Genomic DNA, 23,546 nt, shown 5'->3' with positions numbered 1-23,546 from the left:
TATTTCCTGTCAAAACTTCCACATCCTCTCCAGCTGCTGTCTTATTTAATGGGGAAAATAGAGCTATTAGAAGGAAAATAACTTTTGAAAGTTGCAGTTAAATTAACAAAAAATATTGCAGAGCGGGTAAGAAAGTAATATTCTATAGTGAGATAAATGTTTTCTATCTTTTACAACAATTCTTAGGAAAAGGAAAGTATTTGAAATTGGAGCATGGATTCCCTTCTCTCTCTTCAATCCCCAAAAGAGAAGTGACTGAGGTCTATTGTCTCAAAAAGCCCCAAAAGCCATAAATGTTGGTAATACAGTAATTAAATAATTAATGCAGTAGCTGCTGTATATAAGACAGAATTGCATGTAAGAGTGTGGTAAAGCTGCTTTCCTCTCATATCTCAAATGCACATTTACCTCTTAAAATATGCAAAATGCAGGAGAAGTAATAGCAAGAAGGTTTATGCTTGGCTAAGCCATGGAGGGATTAAGTACTGGCTTACTGTATGCCTTTATTGTTTTTCTAGCAACTACAAATCTTTTTCTCACTGTGATTTATTTAGGTTGGTAACATCCTATCCACAGATATTTACAGCATCCCCCTGAAACAAGGTTTAAAATTTGAATTAAAAAAAATAATTGAAATCTTTTCTGCATTTTACTTATCACAGATTTAACAATCTATTAAGAGTTTTGAACATCTGAGACTTGGAAAAGTGCTGACCAACTGATTAGTTCACTTGGGAAAAAAGCCTGCTGACATACAATCAAATATACTTGTAAAATAAATGCAATATTCTCATATTAACACTTGTAAATAAGCTCTATTTGCATGGAGATGAAAATATTTTTTTTATTTTAAAACAAAAATGAAAACCCTACGTGAAGGATCATGTTTATCATTTAATTACAACTCCAAAGAGTTACTCATGATTAGTGGTTATAATACAGAACACTATAAAAATCATTAATGAACTAGAATAGATCACCAAAACATAGTTAGAAAAGTATGTGGTGCATATTTTTGCTGTGGCAGTGGACAATTATAATTGGGTCTTTGGTGTTCTCTGGGCTTCGTGATTTTCTTGTAAATGTTTCATTACCAAACAGATCAGTGCAATTATAATTAACAATTATAATTAAATAATATAGACTGGTTCTTCATGAAGATGCTTTGAAACTAATTATGTTATTTAAAATCAAAATTAATCCATCTGATAAACATTGATTCTTTACTGAATCTTTATTTTCTGTAATTCATAAATATGGGTTTGGTGTCTGCTCAGCTTCCAGAACGTAGGGATTTTTGGCAGACACTTTGCCTTTCCTGCATATCATGCACACTTGTCTGTGCACCTTCCAGTGATCTTAGTTTTTATTTGGGTACCACAACAAAGAACTTTGGTTTTCTAAAGCCTTGGTTCTCAACCTGTGGTTTGTGGACCTCTAGGGTGCCACAATGTTCTCACAGGGAGTCCGCGAAGGCTTGAAGAAATGTTACGATTTAAAACTTGAGTTAAGTCTTGGGGGTCCGTGGCTATGGTCTGTGGTGAAGAAATAGTTCTAAAGCATTTCAAGTCAGACTGTTTGAGTTTTTTTAATTTACTTTTAGGTATTCTTTTCTGATCTAGTGGAATTTAAAGTTTTCTTCTACAAGTACAATGCTACAGAAGCTTATGCCTCATGGATGTATGCATAAAAAGGCCTCCCATACTTGTTCATTATGCCTTAAAAGCAACTGGGAATAGGCTCTGAAGATTGCAGACATGCTCCCTATTGCATTAATTTCAATATTTTGTACTGATCCTGCCTTAAATGGCTGTTGAAAATTGAGGGGTCCTTGGTGCTCTCTGAGCTTGTTTGTTTTCTTGCAGATGTTTTATTACCCAAAACTAGGTAACATCATCAGTGCTCCTGCCAGTGCAACCTGTTGAAAATTCTCAGATCTGTCTGTTTGGAAGAACTCAAATCTATTTGGAATCAGTTCCCAAACCTTATATGAAAGGATTGAATGCACCTTTAAGAAAATCAATTATATACATATACATTGAATGCAACAACATACAATATAGAATCTGAATGGTAATAATAAATTCTGCTCGTGTTATAACTTTCATGTTTGCCACACTTATGAAACTGCAAACTTTGCTTTTTTTTTAAATGAAGCTTATCCCATGTTTTGCAATAGTGTTCTGTTTTATTATGCTTCTTATAACAAAACATGAAAGGCGAAATATGCAGTTCCAAAGAACAAAAATGTAGTTAGAAATTCAAATACAAATCATGCAAATATTATCTGAGGAAGGACTAACCTAAATGTAAACAATGAAATAAATGGCTTAGAATTCAAGCTATAATAATAGATGCAGAAAGCATAGCCATTTAAAATGTGTATAATGGTGCCTGGATATATTACATACTTACAAATAATATGTATAATAGCAATAGAAATAGCATTTAGGCTTATATACCAACCCAACACTTTCTGGGCAGTTTACAATGTAAGCATTATTTGCATATAGCCCACAACAATCTGGGTCCTCATTTTGCCGACCTTGGTGGCACAGTTTACTGACCTTGGTGATGCAGTTTACCGACCTTTTATTTATTTATTATTTAAATTTATATACCGCCCTTCTCCCGAAGGACTCAGGGCGGTGAACAGGCAAAATTTAAAACACATACAGTATAAAAATTAAAAGAATTAAAACAGAATTAAATCAGTTTGGCTTCCCTAAATTTTAAAACCCTTTCCCCATAAAATAACCCATTAAAATTTTAAGCCAGCCCGGCTTGCTGGAATAAGAAGGTCTTTAACGCTCGGCGGAAAGTACGGTGGTCCGGGATCAGTCGTATTCCTGGGGGTAGCTCGTTCCAGAGGGCGGGTGCCCCCACAGAGAAGGCTCTCCCTCTGGGGGTCGTCAGTCAACATTGCTTGACCGACGGCACCCTGAGGAGACCCTCTCTGTGGGAGCGAATTGGCCGGTGGGAGGTTATCGGTGGCAGAAGGTGGTCTCGTAAGTACCCGGGCCCTAAGCCATGGAGTGCTTTAAAGATGAGAACCAATACCTTGAAGTGCACCCGGAAGACCACCGGGAGCCAGTGCAGCTCGCACAGGAGAGGTGTTACATGGGAGCGCCATGTCGCCCCCATAATTACCTGCACGGTCGCATTCTGACCAGCTGGAGCCTCCGGGTGCTCCTCAAGGGGAGCCCCATGTAGAGAGCATCGCAGTAGTCCAGGTGAGAAGTGACGAGGGCGTGTGTGACCGTGCATAAGGAGTCCCGATCCAGAAAGGGCCGCAACTGGCGTATCAGGCGAACCTGATAAAAAGCCCCCCTGGCCACGGCCGTCATATGCTCTTCTAAAGACAGCCGTGCATCCAGGAGGACGCCCAAGTTACGAGCCCTCTCCGTGGGGGCCAATGACTCACCCCCAATAGCCAGCGATGGCACCAGCTGGCTATATCGGGACTCCGGCAACCACAGCCACTCGGTCTTGGAGGGGTTGAGTTGGAGCCTGTTCCTCCCATGCAGACCCGCACGGCCTCCAGGCACCGGAACATCACTTCAAAGGCATCGTTGGGGTGGTCGGGTGGAGATGTACAGCTGAGTGTCATCAGCGTACAGATGGCACCGCACCCCAAATCCATGGATGATTTCACCCAGCGGCTTCACATAAATGTTGAACAGGAGAGGCGAGAGGACTGACCTTGCGGCACCCCGCAAACAAGGTGCCTCGAGGTCAACCTCTGCCCCCCAGCCAACACGGACTGCGACTGGTCGGAGAGATAGGAGGAGAACCACCGTAAGACGGTGCCTCCCACTCCCAACCCCTCCAGCCGGCGCAGCATGATACCATGGTCGATGGTATCAAAAGCTACTGAGAGATCTAATAGGACCAGAAGAGAGGAACATCCTCTGTTCCGAGCTCTCCAGAGATCATCGACCAACGCGACCAATGCCGTTTCTGTGCTGAACCCAGGTCTGAAGCTGGACTGGAACGGATGCAGATAGACAGTTTCATCCAGGTACTGTGGGAGCTGCCGCGCAACCACACTCTCAACAACCTTCGCAACAAAGCGAAGGTTGGAGACTGGATGGTAGTTAGCCAAAACAGCTGGATCCAGAGCAGGCTTCTTGAGGAGGGGCTTTACCACCGCCTCTTTCAAGGCGGGAGGTAAGAAACCATCACCTTGGTGGTGCAGCCTTCCTTGCCCTGGAAGTAAGGAAGGCTGAGTCAACCTTGAGCCCTGTCAGGATCAAGCTTCAGGCTGTGGGCAGAGTTTGCCTGTGATACTGCACTACCAGGGTTCCAAGTCCTGTACATAATGCAGAAGACTTCATGTAGCTTGTGCCCTCAGAGATTAAAGTAGTCATAACCTTTGCACTGATCCTTCAAGAATTAACCTCAATTGATATAGAAATATAGCGTTAGTCGATTTACAAAGAAAAATATTTTTTTATCTTGAATTTTTATTAAAAAAATTAAAAAACAAACCCCCCCCAAAGGTTTTTTTTACAGAAATGAACAAAAAAAATAAGCAAGACATTAAAAAGTACATTAAAAAGGGCAGAAACACATATACACATATTATTTCCACTAGTTTAACACTGATTAAATATAATTCAACAATATTAGTATTCCATCCCCTGCCAAACAAGCTCAAAATTTTTAAACTTCTAACTTTATTTGAAAATTATTAATTTGTCATCTACCTATTATATTAATAACAAAACAATTAACAGAAATGATAAAAAAGAAGACAAGATTAAAATTTCAAAACCCTCTGTTAACAATCTATTTTTGTATTTAACTTATAGAAAGTTTACCACAGCTTCTTTACTATCCCAAACCATCTCAGCTGTTAACTCTGATTTGTCCTTGGTCAAATATCTTTGTTTTCTTCTAAATAATATCTCTTATCAGTTGGTTAAATATAATAAAACTATTCTCCAAAATCGATCTATTTTCCAAGAGTCCAGAAGAAATTGTTTTCCAGTTGAATATAATAAATCCATTCCCCAATTTCCCTCAGTCTTCTCAAGGGAGACTAATTTATCACTTATTCATTCAGTCAACTCTAAGTTTGTAAGGTCCTTATTTCTTTCAGTCTTCTCCACCAAATTTTCCAATTTCAAACCAAGTTCCTTTTGTAAATCTGGTTTAACTGCAGTTACTTGCATCTGGGCATTCTTTGTAGCATTATTATTTTGTCAAACTTTTAAAAAGTTTTCAAATTGGGTTTGTATGTTAAAAAGCAGTCTTTTCACAAATGCCAGTCAGAGTGGCTTTTCTATAAACTGATACATTATTTGCTCTCTTGTAGTTTAGCAACCCAAGATAAGAAAGCTCTTCAAGGACAGAGAACAAAGAATGCTTAAGTGATATTCCTCACAGTAAAAAATGTATAGAGAAATAGGGAGGGTATCTTTTGGGATATTTCAATCCAAAATTAAAAGAAAAATTTAAAAAAACAAGCTCCAAACTTTTTGCAAATTAATAAAATGCAAAATCCCTGTAGTGAAAGTCCAATATAAATGTAAATCAAGTGAAGACACTTTCACTACCCAAGAACATGCTATAACTTCCTTACGGAAAAGGAATAGTTATTCAAAACAGCAAAGTAAATCCCCCCCCCCCCAAAAAAAAAAAGAGAGAGAAAACAGATAAAGTCTAGCAGGGGATTAAAATAAATCAGCATTCAACCAGTCAATTAACTTTTAGAGATAAAAAGCAAAGTAAAATAGAAACTTCAAGTAGTTAAAACCCAGACTTGGTTAAAAAAATGATCAGCCAAGAAGAAAAGACCTGACTTTCTAGCCTCTCCTACTGGGAATTGCAATCTTCAAGATTCCTCTATCCAGGTTGGGTCCATGGTCATCCAAAAGTCATCTTGGATCATTCCTAAGTGTTTCCATTGAAATCGAGGGAGCAGCATTTCCAAACAGCCAACTTTGGCAGCAAAATCAGTAAATCATCGGCAGGAGAGAAAAATCCTCTTAATGATCAGCAGCCATCTTGTGGGAGAGTCTTATAAAGGAATATCTTGATATGGTAAAAGAACAATTACTGTATTCCCATCTGCATTCTTGCGCTGATGACAACCTGATTAAGCCCAAATGAGGTTGCCTCCTGCATAGTTAAGATAAAGTATATGATGTTAAAATCTACCTAAGTTGTATGTAAAATTTTACCAGTGAAACGTAATGAAAGTCAAAACATAAAGTTATCCATGCTGGACCAAATATAAACGCAGAACAGAACGACAATATTCATACATACAGTAAGTTCAACCTAATATGGACAGTATTGTGGGTAACTTTTGAAAAACTTAGGTAACTTATCAATAGGTAATGGTCAAGAAAACATAAAAGAGTATCTGTCAAAGCCTTATGGTATCAGCTAGCATATTGCGGCATTATATATAGAATATTATAATGAACTTGTTACAATATGTAAAATAGTAAGCATTTCATTACAGGTACTTACTGTATGTCATGAGAAACAAAGCAGAGATGATCAATATTCTAAAAGAGCATATACAGGCTTTATACCATGCAGTTCTATGAGCTTAATGTTAAGACAAAGAATGGGAAGTGATTTTCCTGCACTAACTTCCTTCTTTCCATTCCTCCTGGTCTTTTCTAGGCAGGACAGGGATGCTTGCTGGTCTCTTACCCAGTTTTGCTGTGGATATTATGTCAGGTACTCTGCCATCTAACACTTTCTGTTCTTCTGTTTTCTACTGTACCTTGTTCGTGAATTTATTCTTTGCTTTTACTTGTAGCCTTACCTCTTCAATAACTCTGCAACTTATGGAGAGTAGGGGTGAGTGGTAAGGTTTTTAACAGGTCAAGATGAGATGTAAAAAGAGTGTTTTATTCATTTATTAATTAGATTTATATCTTGGCTTCCCTTCCAATAACTCAGAGGCTAGGATTGTATAAGTGAATATGGATACTTCGTGGGAAGTATGTTTATGTTCTAAATACTAATTATCAATTATATTAATATTAAGATCATGGTTGAGTGAGTTTGAAATGCTAGCGATGTATGAATGTCAATCCCAAGCCTCATTTTATAGGTTACTATTATTGTTTCACACCATATTCAGTAAGGAAGCTTACATTATTTAGAGATCAAATGTACTGTATTCTTAAAAAAATGTTCCCATTTAAAACATAAAAAAAGAAAAGAAATTATTATCATGAGTGTGTTGCATGGGTCTACTTTCTTTGCGTCATCATCTTCCCTGCTTTGGCCCTCCTATTCCAAAAAAAAAAAAAAAGATCCTGGCAACATAAAAACTGGCCATTCTTTATCTCATGCCACATTCAGAGCACGTTTTACCAGTATGTTTTCTTGAGATGTATTGGTTTTCATTCCCAACAAGAATGATGGATTCCTGATCATTTGATTTGAATACCAGCATTTATGGACAGCATATTAGGGAATTTTGATTCCATTACTAGCCTTTTATACCTAGCCTACTGTAATTATACCAGTTTACAACAATTGGATGTATATATTCTAGTATAAACATACATTGATAAAGAATTGTTAGTTTCCTGATCTTTTAAAACAAACCTACTTAAAAAACCTACTTAAAAATCTAACAGTTCTTTTTCAACACTACATGCTTCTTCATAAATCCAATAAAGTCGTAATTTTAGTTACATAAAATAGTCATCATTTTAGCTTGTATTCAAATTAAGGATAGCTTCTTTTCTATTGACATTTAGAAAGATCACGAAGCTATATTTTATCTGTTGAGGTGCCAAACAATAAGGGAATAGCTGGCCAAGGAATGGCTAACTTCAAGATTAATTATTGATAGAAGATAATGTTATTGCTCTGGATTGAACTGTGGGATCCTTGGTGCTCTCTGAACTTGACAGTTTTCTTGCAGTCGTTTCATTACCTAGTAACTGATGATCTTACCTAGTTTGGTGATAATGTTACCCAGTTTAGTAATGAAACAACTGCAAAGATATCACCAAGATGGTATCAGAGAGCATCCAGGCCACACAAATTGATTATTGCTGTAAGATATCTTTTATTATGAGTTTTTATGATTTGGCAACTTTATGATGTTTGAATTATTGCATATTATATTACACTGTTTTATTATGTCATTATTATAAAATTAATTATTTTATTCATTATTTCATTGCTTAATGTATTTCAAAATAATCCCATACATATATTCTAGACGGAAATCCTCACGCCTCTTTATGCCCAATTTTTTTTGGCTGTTCATTCAGCTAACAAATTCGAATTTTGATTAGCAGAACAAATATCCATTTGAAATGAGCAAAAAGAGGATTTAGAGCTTTTCATTTCATAAACATGTGTGTCATTATATTGCCATTCTCCTTAATACACTATACAAAATGTATTACTCCTTATAGACCCTCTCAGGAAATACTATTTCTTCTGTCTTAAATAGTTCTAGGATTGAGATTCATGGGTCTACTTTTAATTTAAACTGGTTTTATCAAATAAGTATAATGAGCTAAAGATCAGCATTTGTTTTCAGCCTATGTATTGTGTAATTCATTTATTATTTGTATTTCATTGATCAATTAATCAGTTATTGGTTGACACCTCCAACTTTTATTCATATGTCTTCTTTTTGTTTACAGAATGGATGTTTGTAGGCTTGGTGATCCTCGGGTTTTTCCTTTTCTTTCTCCTAGTTGGCATTTGCTGGTGCCAATGCTGTCCTCATAACTGCTGCTGTTACATTCGTTGCCCTTGCTGTCCAGATACCTGCTGTTGTCCACGAGCATGTGAGTAACTGTATAAAATGCGGATTAAAGTATAAACAAATCTTTAATCAAGATACATTGTCTGTCTGGTATATTTCTTTATATAAAGAAAAATTATGTGCTAAGAGTCATGGTGGCACAGTGGTTAGAATATAGTACTGCAGGCTACTTCTGCTGACTGCCAGCTGCCAGCAGTTCAGCAGTTCGACTCAGCCTTCCATCTTTTCAAGGTTGGTAAAATGAGGACCCAGATTGTTGGGAGCAATATTCTTACTCTGTAAACCGCTTAGAGGGGTCTTAAAGCACTGTGAAGCAGTATATAAGTCTAAGTGCTATTGCTATTCATGGGATTGAAAGCTATAGTTAGGGTACATATAGTATAAAAATCAGTATACAAATCTAAAACTTAAATTATCTGGCCTTTCAGAAGACTAAATTTCATATAAATGTTGTTACTCATGGGATAGCAATAAGATATTTCCAGTCTAGATGAAAACATGTTTAACTAGTTATGTACTGTATAACTACTGGAGGCTGAATAAAGTTGGACTACTTTGTTTTATGACATTTTAGAATACTGTTCCTCAACTTCAGTAACTTTAGATGAAACTTTAAAATGAAAGCCTATGCATCTTAAAGTTGCTGAAATTGGGAAACATTGCTTTAGAACAGGAGTCCCAATCTTTCTGGTACCAGGAACCAGTTTCCTGGAAAATAATTTTTCCATGGACTGGAGGAGGGGGGATGGTTTTGCATGTAAGGTAGATTCCGCACATGGTGAGATGAGGCTTCGCTTGCTTGCTCGCCGCTTGCATGGCCTGGTTCCTAACAGGCCATGGACAGGTTGGGGACATCTGCTTTAGTACATTTTTAAAACATGTCTGTTGGTATAACTTCTTTTAGCCTTTTGTATAAACAAGTTACTGTTTTGTTTTTTTATTTAACTTGTTGTATAGCTGACTATAAAGTTTACACTTTATTTGTACTGCTAGTGTAGGATAATGTACCTAATTGTGAGATTTTTTTGCTAGCACACCCAGATTTTGTCAGTCTTCTTATCTGCAATTCTACAAGCTTTCTCAAGAGCTCATCTAAAAGTGTTGAGATCTTTGAAATTAATATGGATAATGGCACAGACAATTTGCAGGTTTCTCTGGTTTCAATTAACAGGTATATTAGCACCTAGCACAAAGCCACCATTGGGTGTGAGTTTGCAATGTTAACTTTTAAAAGTGTTATTTTTTTAAAGCTGCTGTTTAATTTTTGATGATTTAAATGTTTTTCATAACATTTCAGCAGCTTCAATCAACAGTGGTAGCTAAATGACATTTAAATTCATCTGCAAATTCAGTTAGTTAAAAAGAACCGGATTATTGTACTGGAGAAGATAGGTATGCATTCTCAATGAATGCATATATAAAATGGCACTAATCTTTCTGAATCAAAATGACTATATGGCGAGAAAGAACATTCATACGATCTTTTTGTGCACATTTTTGTTTGTATTAGTCCTACTTTGTTACCATATCTGTTCAACAGGTTGTCCTTTTATACTAACTTGAAGCTGTCAATGGTAGTAAAGGTCAACTGCTATGAGATTAAGGGAGGAATCACTGAGTTGGAAATATGAGGTTCCTGAGTTCAGCCCCCTCCTCAGCAAGAGAGTGACTGGTTATATTTTTTCGAATTTCATTTATATCCTGGACTTGTCTATTCAATTGTTCAAATTTTGTACAACTAACCAGTTCAAAAACCAAATTTTCCTGTGGCACTAATATGTAAATTGTGTTCTGGAATATCTTCTAGTGAGATTGCTTCTTTAAAATGAGTTCACTAAATTTCCATTATAATGCTTATTCCTTCATGTTTCCAGGATCGAGGAGAAGCTAGTCTGGCAAATCTTCTGAGTTGTGCTCAGCTAATGATTTTAGGTTTTCTATTTTCCAATGTAGCCTACACTCCTGAGATTTTCTCATGGAATCCAATTCGAATAGTGATCAGATCCAATTCTTCTTCATTTTTCACATTCAGCCAAGATTGTCATCTGCTAGCTAAACAAGAAAAGGACAGCTGCTCATTGATATATTTTAAGTATTGTTTGTTACTCTTTTTTCAGTGTATGAAGCTGGAAAAGCTGCAAAAGCTGGATATCCTCCAGCAGTCACATCAATCCCAGGTCCATACTGTATCCCTACTGTTTTGGGTAGTGGCGTCCCATCTCATGCTGTCCTTGTCGAGAAGTCACATCTACCTCCCTTGGCACCAAGTGAATCTGGTGCAGGAACACAAAGTGGTAATCTCTTCCTCCCTCCCTCCCTCCCTCCCTCCCTCCCTCTCCAATATGTTGCTATGCCACTTCATTTCTGGAATGTTAAAATAAATAGAATTTATAACAGAATCAGTTATAATTCAATCAATTGGATGCACTACTAATTAGAAAAGCATAAAATTTCCTTATCCTGCTTTTATATAGTCAATTGACTAATCAAGAAAGTTATCCTAGTATTATCTTATCTCTAAATGTCAAATGAAGAGCTATGTTTTATGACTGTCTAAAAATGAATTTAGGAGTAGTTGTGGCAGATATCTAGTTGGGAATGTTTCTGTTTGCAAAGGAATAGGAAAACCATGAAGAAAATTTGAATTCTGGATTCAGTGAAGATTACATTCAATTGATGCTGGGATTCCTAGCAAACTCTCTCTGTCAGATGTTACTGAATGGGCAGATGAAATTCGGAGAAAGCTAGAGTAAAGAGAGACAGGTAGAAGCTGACCCAAGCAGGGCTTTAAAGATGACAAGCAGCACTTTGAAGTGGACTTGGAAACCTCCCCATCATCAGTAGCTAGTAAAGGTTTATTATTTAATAAAATATATTTCTAAATACTTAAAAACTGCTAGGACAGTTATACATCATAGGACAATAACCTCCTAATGGAATATTAGATATTTGTTTCCTAGAAAGACTACATTTACTAATCACTTACTTCTCTATGCAGTGCACAAGGGTTACCGAATACAAACTGATAAAGACAGAGATTCTATGAAGGTGCTATACTATGTTGAGAAAGAATTGGCCCAGTTTGATCCAGCCAGAAGGATGCGAGAGAGATGTGAGAAACAATTTTATCAACTATTTCAACCTAATGCTGTTCAATTTAAAATATTATGGAATTTTAACATAGACCTCCCACTGCCATGCTCACCACCATATTCTATCCTTTAGGTAACACTGGTTCCAGGTGTTGTTAGTAAAAAAGTGCTAATTTTCAAAAATCCTTAGGAGAAATTTTCTGGATGCTTGATAAATCTGTTAATCGTATAAATTAAGTTACATAAACATGTTATCCAGTTCATATATTGCAGTGGGAAGGAGGTTGGAACTTTCATGTGACTTTTTCAATAAGTACAAAAAATATTCAATTAAATGAGCCACTGCATGCAATGCTGTATAAAATAAGACCTCTTACTTCAATAAGAATCAAGGATTAGAACTGCCTATTTCCTCGATTGTTTAGCTAATGAATATATGGCTTACTTTTTAAAAGTAGTTTAAATATTGTTTATGTCATAAACTAGTAATATATAATATAATCCACTTTTAACCAATTTTCTATAAACCAGATTTTAAAAAGATTTAACAAGTAGCTTAGGAAGAAGATAAATTAGCTATATTACCATTTCCACTGTGAATAACTGAGTCATTCATTGAAGTGTTTTTTTCCTAAAGAATATTATAGCAGGTGCATGTCCACAAATTGCTACCCACGGATACTTTATCTTATATCTATCTGTATATAGCAATCATTTCAAGTGAAACAAAATAGTAACCCAAGTCATTGACTCATCTAGTCCTCTCAGATTTGATGAATACTGGGGTTTTTATGTAAAAAATAATAATTGCTGCTGTCTATTTTTAGCACACACGTTCAATAGACTCACTTTAAAAGAGCCAGTACATTCTAGCTGTCTCAGACATGCAGGCTGCCTCAATCAATTGATAGGCAGACTGAAGGAATGACTTTAAACATAGTTCTGAGAAAAACTAGCAAATTACATGGTGTTCTACAACACTCATCACTGAACATGCTGCCATTGCCACCCACTAAGAATACTATAAAAAGGTTCCCTCCAGATTGGAATGCCTAGGATCCAAATGTCATTGCATGCAGTGGGATAAGCAATGGGGGTGATGGGTGGGAAACATCAAGTCATTGTGAAAAGCTGCATTTACCATTCCAGAAAAAGTATTACTGAGATCCCATATTTCTGACACCATAGAAATAATGCATATGAAAATGTTTACATTATAATATAAATGTCACATTGGTTTGATATGCTGTTCTATAAGCAGACTTCACTATAAAGGCACCACTTTTTAAGATGTAGTCTCTATTTTTTTTCCCTGAACTTTTTTTCCCCCTATTGAGCTCTGATCTGCAGTCATTTTTGTAATATTTTTAAACTGGACCAATCTTTAAAATTAGACTTACCAGACATTTAGTTCTTTAAAAAATGTATAGCCTCCCACTGTTCAAAGAAACTTTTCAAAGAAATGTATAAGCCATAAACTCAAAATAAAGGAATACATCTAAGTGAAGTAAGCAAAGCAATAATCACTTCTGCATTCTATACTAGCAGCATTTTTTGTGCCATCTTCAAGAACAGATCCAGAATAACACACCCATATCAAGTTCATTGCAATAACTCAAATATGCATATGTTACCAGGGCATGGATTATCCCTGATCAGAAGGGCATGCCAGCAGCTGCCAGCATTCAAGTGACAGAAGAAAATCTAATACCCCAACACTGTGTACCACCTTCTTTGTAGGGAATAAATAGTAATGTCACCCAGAACTGAACTTTTTTCCAGTTCATAGACAATCAATCCACAGTGTTTCCATCTTGTTGGATTCAACTTCTGCTTATTGATCCAATTACAGGCAAAAGTAATCTACAAAAAAACCTACCAATTAGAGCTAGAGATATCGTCAGTATACAAATGATACTCAACTCCAAATCTACTGATGATAGCACCATAATAGAATTAATATAGATATTAAACAAGAGTGATAAAATGGATCTGTTCTGGAGCCAGGGACTCTGTAGTCCCTTAATCTTTTCTGGAGTAGGCACCAAGCCATTGAAAAATAATGCTTCAGCTGTAGATGGTAAAATATTAAGATTAAATCCAGGAGAGATTAGAAAGTTGCACTTATCCTGTATTTCCCATTGAATCTGTTATCTAGCAAAGAAACCAAAGTAGCTTCAGTGCCAAACCAGGCCTGAAAGCAAACTGGAACAGGTCTAGTGTATCAATATTATCCAATAACGCATAAATAAATTGTTTATCATCCTATCAAGCATTTTGCCCAAGCAATAATATCTGTAATAGGGCAATAGTTCTCAAGTATCTCCCAAGTCTAAGGTGTGGTCTTTAGAAAGGATTAAACCACCACTTTTTTTCGAGCAGAGAAGGCATTTACCTCTCCCTGGATCAATATCATCAGTTCCTGTCTGCTAGATGTAATAAGCAAAATGGACAAAAATCAAATTTGCAGGTGATAGGTGGAACATATTGCTATCCTCAATTCTCGGAAACTGAAACTGGTCAACTAAAACATGAACTCTTGGTGATCTATATCTCTCTCCAGATTCAGCTATAATAGATGCAAACTAAGTCCTTAGCAAATTCACCACAGTGAACAAGCTAACATTTCAGGAGCTGTCATTACTGGGTCATTGTTGAAGAGTCTGTTCACTACCTGAAACAGTTCTGCCAAACAGCAATGTTACAAGTCTAAATTAACGTTTCTTGCTTCTTCACTGTCACCTCTAAGGCCACTTTAGCCACTTTAACCAGAGAGGTTGTTGGAGAACATGATGATTAATATGCCAGCAATACTACTATCTGGTCCAGTACCAAATACATGGAAACACTGAATATTTCCTTATAAGAATGGTGAAATCTTTATGAAAACATCAGCACTCCCTCCTTGGTCCTCCAAACTAGGTTGCCCTGAAATTATTACTTAAATGAGCAGAGAGGATGAGAATAATGCTATCAATATCTGCACCCAATTTTTGATAATGTATGTCAATCAGTCCTCTCATCTGCACTGAAATAATGGGTAGAATGTTAGTAATAAAGTGACCTAGTTTCTTAAAGCATCACCAAAATAACAGAAGATGCCTGGAATTCTTGATTTGGAAATGGGACAGCTTTCAAACATTTAGCCTGTTATTTTTCTTTATTTGACTAATTGTGCTCCCAGTGATACATCTTCCATTGCCTGAAAACTCCTTCTTCTATACACCCATCCTGCAGCAAATACCAGTACTAACATCCTTAGATACTGTATATACTTAGCAGTAATAAACAGTATGCCAACAAGTATAACAAAGCACACATATAACACAAGCAGAAGGCCTTGACCTTTAAATTGCTCAGTTTTTCTAGGGATTCCTAATGGGGCTATCTTATTTGATTCTTTTGGGAACAACCACACTGGCAACTTCCTCATTGGCCTCAAAGAAATGAATCCTTCCCACTCAGGTCTTAGTCAGATGGAGAAATGCTAAGTCAATTATCTCAGGCCTTTCCAGCATCACCAGTACCAAGGACTAAATGGCAGAACATTCTTCCTAGTAGAGTATCATGAGAGTAAAGAAAATCAGCCAGCATGCTACACACCAAAAGTCAGCCAGTATTCTGTTCTTTGCAAGAATGAGATTTTATGCTGCAGAATGCTGGGAAATTTCCCAAACAAGAGATTGTTGATGATGACTACAATTTTAAGTTTCCCTTGGTCAGACAGAGCCCATTAAGTAATACTGTGGAACCCTTATCCCATACTGTATGTATATTTATAACAGAAAGGAAGACCAGATAGATGGAAGGCAAAGTAATTCTCCACTTGAATGTGGTAAGACAAAGGAAGTTGAGCATTCAGCAGAGGACCTCCTGGCATCTAGCTTTGGAGCATCTTATGAAAACATAAGCTTGTTATTAAACAAATAGATAAATACATGTTTTCTGCCATGTCTCATTATTTGGAATAGTTCTTGATTTGCAAAGGTTTCCCATGTCAAACACTGTTTCACCCCAATTAATCTCATCTATTCTTTTTAGAGCTGCAGGGTAAAGTTTATGATCATAGTACTAATGCAAGTTTTTTGCTCTTAAAATGTATCATAATTACTGATAGTGATAAACATAATAGTAGAACATAAGTTTATATGTATGATACAATTTGAAAAATTTGACTTTTCCCCACAAGTGGCAGCTAGGTTTTTGACAGAAATCAGTGGTGAGAATTAAAATAAGGAAGGTTGAGAACTATTGTTTGTAAATTCTTCTACATCATAAGTAAACAATGAAAATGTTTATGCAACTAGAATAGAATAGAATAGAATAGAATAGAATAGAATAGAATAGAATAGAATAGAATAGAATAGAATAGAATTTTGTATTGGCCAAGTGTGATTGAACACACAAGGAATTTGTGTGCATATGCTCTCAGTGTACATAAAAGAAAAGATACTGTACGTTCATCAAGAATCATAATGTACAACACTTAATAATAGTCATAGGGTACAAAAAAGCAATCAAATCGTATTAGTCAATATAAATCGTAAGGATACAAGCAACAAAGTTACAGTCATAAGTGGAAGGAGATGGGTGATGGGAATGATGAGAAGATCAATAGTAGTGCAGACTTAGTAAATAGTTTGACAGCGTTGAGGGAATTATTTGTTAGAGTGATGGCGTTCGGGGAAAAACTGTTCTTGTGTCTAGTTGTTCTGGTGTGCAGTGCTCTATAGCATTGTTTTGAGGGTAACTAATGTTCAGGGTGGTATGAGCGTCTCAAGAAATTGTATCTTCTCTAACACTTTCCCAATAACTACAATCTTTCACCCCAGACAGTAACACCATCTCAGAGCTCAGTTCTTTACACGACGGGGGTCCCAACTTCCGCCAATCTTACCGTCAAGTGTGCAGAAAAGCACTTCCTCCTTCAGGAGATATGGGTGGTGATGCTGAGTACTGGACAGGGGTTGTTAGTGGAAGTGGTACATCGAGGCCACAAACACATTCTGATTACAGGGAAGACAGAGGAAGCTTCAGAATGAGGTGAGTTCAATGGTGGAAAGTGGAAACAGAAGACTATTGCTTTTCGGTATTTTTACTTTCCTGATTTATATGGATGAATAGCAAGTATAAACATAAGGCATTTAAAAGATCTGATATACCGCACTGGATATGATAAACACAAGGAAAGCCAGTTTGATATAGTGGTTAAAACGCTGGATTGGAAACTGGGAGGCTGTGATTGCTGGTCCTCCCTTAGGCATGAAAGCTACCTGGGTGACTTCATGCCAATCTCTCTCTCAGCCCAACAGCCCCACACTGCTGTTATGAGGAATGAACATTATGTATACTATCTTGAGTTGTACACAATAAATATGGGTTATATAATTAATAATAGTTAAGCTAAGTTACAAAGTAGCTTGCACAGTTAAAGCACAGTAAAAGGGCATTGTCGTATCTGGAAAATGTATTTTGTGCGCTTTATCTTTTGGACATTGTCAGACAGCATAAAACATCTAACATCCAAGCACAGCCTGTTTAGGGAGCCATACTGATATGTCAACCATCTGGATAGTGTTGATTAGGCACTGTATCACATTCAACAAATCAGATTTTAGGTTTCTTTAAAATAATATCTTTTCATAAGATGTATTACACTCCATAATACACAGTCTATAGTAGACAACTTCATCACTTTCTTTGTGGTCAGAATTAGAGTGATATTTGAAGTGATTGACACAAAGTAAAGTAAAATTCCCTCTTTCTTTTTTTTCCTCTCCCAAAATATTATACTGCTGTCTTGTTTAGCTTGCAACCAACCAACTACTGTGTCAAACCTTAGTCATATGTACTATTACCAAACCAGGATTTCCCCAACACATGCTTGACTTGTAATAGTCATTCTCTGAGCCAGGCTATCTCAACCTAGAGGAAAGATGGGATGTAAGAAATGGCATAGTATTATTCTCTTAGTTGATTGTTCTTATCTGATCAATACAATGCTAACCAGCAGTTTACAGGCTCAGCTCTGTGATCTTAAGTCTCTGTCATTATTTGTACTGAGGTTAAAATGAATATCTTGGAGTCATGCATGTGGATTATCCTTATTGTAGTTCTATTAGCTATAGTTTGACAGCATAGCAGATGATTTGCCTGACAAAGGGTCCAAATTCAATAGCTACAAATCCAATTGAAAGAGCATGTGGTAAAAGACCTCTACTGGAGGCTTTGGAGAATAACTTTTTCAGATAGCCTGGATATAGAAAACTACACAGATAAAAAGTTTTGTCTTTGTTGAGATATATACTTTCCTCTGCTCTAGAAATAGGGCAATCAGTGTTAAAAAAGAATTTTCCACTTCTTACTTGGGTGCTGCCAGTACGAGTATAATACTGTTATAATATTTTAAATGTTCATCTGGGAATTACTTACATTGGCTGAACAGGCAAGTAGGTTACATAATTAATCTAAAAAAATTAAACCAAAAATTCAAAGCATCTCTTTTATCTCTTACGCAGCCAGCAGAGATCAAAGTCAGAAATGCTTTCAAGAAAGAATTTTTCTTTCGGAGTGCCAGCTGTCTCCATGGATGAATTAGCAGCCTTTGCTGAATCTTACAGTCAACAGGTCCATCGGGCTGAGGCGAGTCAGGAGCCACGACACTTTGAGAGAACAGGATCAAGGGTGGGACCAATACAACATCTGGAGAATTCAGATAATTTTTATAGTAAATGCAGGGGAGGAAACCGTGAACCAGTAACAGACTCAGACCGGGGTTGGAGATACAGTCCACCTAGGAGACGTATGCATGAAGAGAAACACCTGCCTAGGCTAGTGTGTCGGACACCTGGAGGAAGTCAGAAGTATGACCACTCCTACCTCACTAGTGCCCTTGAAAGGAAATCACGAAGCTATGATGAGAATGGTGAACATAGTGAGTCGCCTTCAAAGCTCAGCTCACAATCCAGTCAAAGGGGAGGATCTTACTATGCTTGGTCACCACCATCAACTTATAAAGCAGAACAGCAGCAGCAACAACCTCCACAACAAGAGGAAGGAGAAGATACTCTGCCACCTTACAGCGAGAGGGAATTGAGTCGGGGTTCTTCATACAAAAACAGAGAACAACCTAACTTCAATTCATCAGAGAAGAAGAGGAAAAAAGAGCCCCCCAAAACAGTGAGGCTATGTTTGATACCCTTGCTCTGAGGATAAATAGGAAGAATGTTTATTGCACTTTGATAAAACGATTCAGAGATGTTGTGTACTCTTAATGTTAAAGTTGCAGTTGGCAAAAAACAACAACAACCCCTCACTACTTTTTCTTTACCTCAGGGAATATTGCTTTTACAACTCAAAAATGTACATTTAAAAATGTGGCCAGATGAAAAGGATAGTGCAAAATTCAGTATCATAGATTAAGAGAAATATGAGTGAAGCAAAATATGAATTCAACAAGTGTGTGTCATTAGCATAAGGGTATGCCATGAATTCAGTAGGAATTGTCTTAATGTCATCTTAATTTCATCAATAAAAATTTCATTGTTTATTAATTTACACCTATAAATTAAAGAATTTAATATTAGGCCACACTTGAAAGACATATTGACTTATTTCTGAATGGTTGAAAGAGTTGTTATCCAGTGAATTTACAATATGAACTTATCCATTGAACATTGTAGCTATGGTAGTACAAGAATGATAGCAAAAAGAAAAGGATTCTGTATTAGAGTCTGCTCAGATGGTTCTTCTGCTTGTGAGACTTCATTGGTTTCCATTGACACTCTTGTGTTGAACCAGATTTGTGAAGAGTAAATCATGAAAGTGAATACCTTAAAAAATCTGAGTGTACAGAAAATCCTTGTTAGGGACTGCCTTGGTCAGTGACCATTCACAGTTACATCTATGATGAAAAGTAATTTTGTGATCAATATCCACATTTATGAATTTCACAGCATCTGTTTCTCTGTTACATGTTTGTCATTATAGTTAATTAGTACACGTTGTTCTGTGCTTTATCATGATTTTCTTCCCTCCCCCAATCACAAAGCAGACTAATTGTCTATAACCAAACTTTTCACCACAGCACAGTGCATTGCTAAAAAATGCTAACCACAAGTTAACAGGCTCAGCTCTGTGATATTCATTAGTTGATAGAACCATGCAACTCATAGCTGCTGCCTGAAACTGACAAGATCCAAATCAGTTTCACACTAAAGGCTTTTGCTTGTCTCTTGGGCAGCTACTAGCACCTTTTGATGTAGTGCATTGTGTGTCTGTCACTCTCTTGTATTCCCTTCCTTCCTATTGAATGTAAATGCAAATATTGATTTTGTTCTTGCTAATTATCCTAGTGTTGGGGAGAACATTCCGAAAGGCAAAGGAGTAGGGAAAAGGGGCTATATAAGCATTTATATTCTTCTGTTCTGACCTAGGCTTCCACAGTAACACGAAGTTGAGTCCTCATTCCGATAAACCCCTTTTATTTAATTTATAGTGAATTCCTCTCCAGCAAAGTCTTTCCTATCCTTTCCTAACTTTCAAGATAGTTCACAATTATTGACCTTTATCAGGCTTGGAGAGTGGCCAATACGCCGCAATACTTGGCAAGAATGCAGGAATGAACTAATAGTTTCCTGGAAACAGCACTCCCCTTTCACTTCTCTTTTATTCCCTATGGGAGGGGCCCTTCATTGTCCACCTGTGGCCTTACTCCCATTGTTCCTTAGCTGTTCCCTTCATCTGGCAATTATGCGCATGCACACACTGGAAACAGGCTTCACCTGTTTGTCTGCCTCACTGATGTCTGACTCTGAAGGCAGTTGATACCTGTCATATGGCCCTGGTCTCATCTCTGCCTCTGATGCAGAGCACTTGTCAGAGCTTTCCCCAGACTCCAGGACTGGCCCATGTTCCTCCCCAACCTCCTCACTGTCCAAATCTGCTGCCAGCTCCGTTGGCCGCTGGCGGACCACAACACCTTCAGACTCTGAAAAGCATAAAAAAAAATCTAATATCATAAAGACAGTTGCGGTCACATGATTTTTCGCTTCCTGCTTGAGTCATCGGTTCCATTGTGGTCCCTGAATGAGGACTAATTATATTAAATATAAACTTCAGGTTGTGCTTATGAAAAAACAGATTAAAGGAATAGGACAAACTATCCACACACATTTTTAAGGTTCCTATGAATGAATAAATAATTGAATCATAGCCGTCTTTCTTTTCATGATCATTATATATAAAATATCATTAAACAAATCAATGAAAAATCCATACTGATTACAATTAGCACATAGCAAAGCCTCCAGATCAATTAGAATGGACTTATAGGATAGTCTCTTGGCCTGAAATGGCCAAATGGCCCCTTTGTTCTGTTCCTTGTTGTGTCTCTTGTCTCTTCCTAGACTAGCTCGATAATGGATAATTTTTTGCCCCAGCCATCAGGCAAAACTTTTTTTTTAAAGGAAGGCTGAATGCTTGATTTCATAGAATTGTGTGTTCTACGTGAAAAGAAGCACAGTGACTTTTTGCCTGTTTTACATGGAATAAAAGAAAAAAAGAGGAAAGTGAAATTGCCTTAACATATAAAAATAATTGAAGAGCCTTCCTTTTATTTTGTTTCTTTATTTATATCATATAAAGGTCCTTTGCTCTTGAAGTGAAGCCTTTCTTCTTTTTGTCTGAAAGAATTTGACCACACAATATTTCATGTTACTGACTATTATATTGCTAGGTGATCATTATTTCAAAGGAGAAGGGAAAAAAATAGAGCCCCTTTGATGAAGTGTGTACACAGGAGATTTTTAACTCTAAAAAAGAGGAATACAAAATGAATCTGTTCTATTTTTTCATTATTTTCAATTGGAGGGCTATGCAGGTGTGTATTAGGGTTATAATATGACAGAAATGTTTGATCCTTTTCATTTTATGGGGGTTTTTTTGAGGGGAGGAGGACGTAAAACATTGATATGTTACACCCCATCTTTGTTGATTGCTTTTATATTTTATATTTTTTGCTTCTCTTTTCTTGTTTTTCTCAGAATGAATTCCCGACAAGGATGTCCCTTGTGGTTTGATGTTACTATAGAAGAGTTGTCTTAATGGACTGGGAAAGCAAGCAAAGTCATGAAGTCTTAAAGAAATAAATGCTTTCATAGGGTACATTCAAAGATTTGTATGTTTCATCTTGTGAACTGAGATCTTATATCATAGTCAGTGTTAGCAGCTGATCTCATGCAATTGATGGACTAACCCTTTGGAAAGGAACAGCTCACTTGACCAGGAAATGAAACACAAAGTTTCTTGGCAAGTTTATCCTCGGATTTCTTTCTGCAAAGGTGCTGCCTTTATATTCTATCTTGAGCCCTCTCTGGAACATTTGCAGTTTTAGAGAAGCAACTTTAATGTACAGTAGAATTTTTGTCTTCTGATATGGCAGACTTTCCACATGCACTGGATCTTATGTTTCACAGAAAACATTGCAACAGGTTCAGGGAGTTTGCCCCATTTCTCTGCTTAATCACATTCAGACAGAAATAGAGACTTCAAATAAATACTTAGTGATTGTTGTAATTTAAGAAATATTTTTCAAGAACATCTGGAAAAAGGAATCTTCATCCTTTTGGAAATGTCCTGAAACAGAGATGTGGAGCATTGGACTATGAAGGACAAAGCAACAATGTATGACATCTGAAGTTCATTATTGTTTTTTAATGTCCTGTTCATTCAGTAATGGGAGATGCCAGTGAGATTGATGTTTTATTTTGAAAGTGAAACTCAATATATTTTGCTGTAATGAAAATGTTCCATGTTATTTTGCTATTGTCTGATATGATGTATCAGCATTGCCTTACAGATAAAGTATAGCCATAAAAGGCTTCAGCTGGGGTTACTGAATGGTCCTATCTTAAGATGAGCTCAAGTTCAGGTTCTGCTGACAACACTCTGGACAATTATCATTGTTTTAGAAAACCAATTGGGAGGAAACACTACAACTAGAAAGAATAAAATGAGATGCAAAGAAAATGCGTACACACATACAGGAATACATACATACAGAGAGAAAGTGAAAACAAAGAATATATCTATGTAAATCTCTTTCTCTCTCTCCATTTTTTATACTTATACATAGATCAGTATTACTTTGTGATTGTTATTACTGGTTGAGACTATTCAAAAAGCAATAGAAAAAAAATCCTAAAAATAAAAAAAATGTTGGATAAACATGACCATTAAGAACTACTTCGTGTTTTTTTAATTTTTTGTAAAGCATTAATAGTCTTTTAACAATTGGGTGACAGAATTAGCAGCTTAAAATGCTCTTGAGTTTGGTTTCTTTTGTATCATGTTGAAGGCATCAGGAAATTTTAAAACTCTCAACATTTTTCCATGCATATTTTTTTTTCAATAAAAGGGTTTAAAATGTTAAAAAAACAAAATGTCTAAAATCTTTAAAGATTCCATATGAAGACCCAGAAAATCTGAGACAGTTTCCAACCTCATGAAACTTTGATATATTATTTTTATTTTTTAATGATTAAACTAGCTTTATTTTGTTATATTGGAGAAGCCATGCGGAGAAGCCATGCTGTCCATTCTGTTAACAAATAACACAAGGATTGCTGTTAACAAATAATAGCAATGATTCCTGCTTAGTTGGTATCCTAACATAAACCATCTTATTTTAT

General features: G+C 36.5%; 1 protein-coding gene across 1 annotated transcript in view; it reads left to right on the top strand.

The window, feature by feature from the left end:
• ILDR2 (immunoglobulin like domain containing receptor 2) overlaps positions 1-21,969 on the top strand; it is a 61,039-nt gene extending 39,070 nt beyond the window's left edge. Inside the window, exons 4-10 of the mRNA XM_070943641.1 lie at positions 6,643-6,699; positions 8,640-8,786; positions 10,882-11,058; positions 11,763-11,876; positions 16,689-16,899; positions 18,375-19,035; positions 21,900-21,969. Coding sequence (XP_070799742.1) covers positions 6,643-6,699; positions 8,640-8,786; positions 10,882-11,058; positions 11,763-11,876; positions 16,689-16,899; positions 18,375-19,035; positions 21,900-21,935 — 1,403 coding nt within the window. The 3' untranslated portion in view covers positions 21,936-21,969. The remainder of the gene's footprint in view (positions 1-6,642; positions 6,700-8,639; positions 8,787-10,881; positions 11,059-11,762; positions 11,877-16,688; positions 16,900-18,374; positions 19,036-21,899) is intronic.
• Positions 21,970-23,546: the final 1,577 nt, after the last annotated feature.

Source organism: Pituophis catenifer, unplaced genomic scaffold (assembly GCF_029215685.1).
Source record: "Pituophis catenifer annectens isolate HBS135680 unplaced genomic scaffold, rPitCat1.0.hap2 SCAF_4, whole genome shotgun sequence".
Taxonomy (NCBI): Eukaryota; Metazoa; Chordata; class Lepidosauria; order Squamata; family Colubridae; genus Pituophis; species Pituophis catenifer.
Note: the sequence above shows the minus strand (reverse complement) of the source record. Positions and strands in the feature narration are given on the sequence as shown.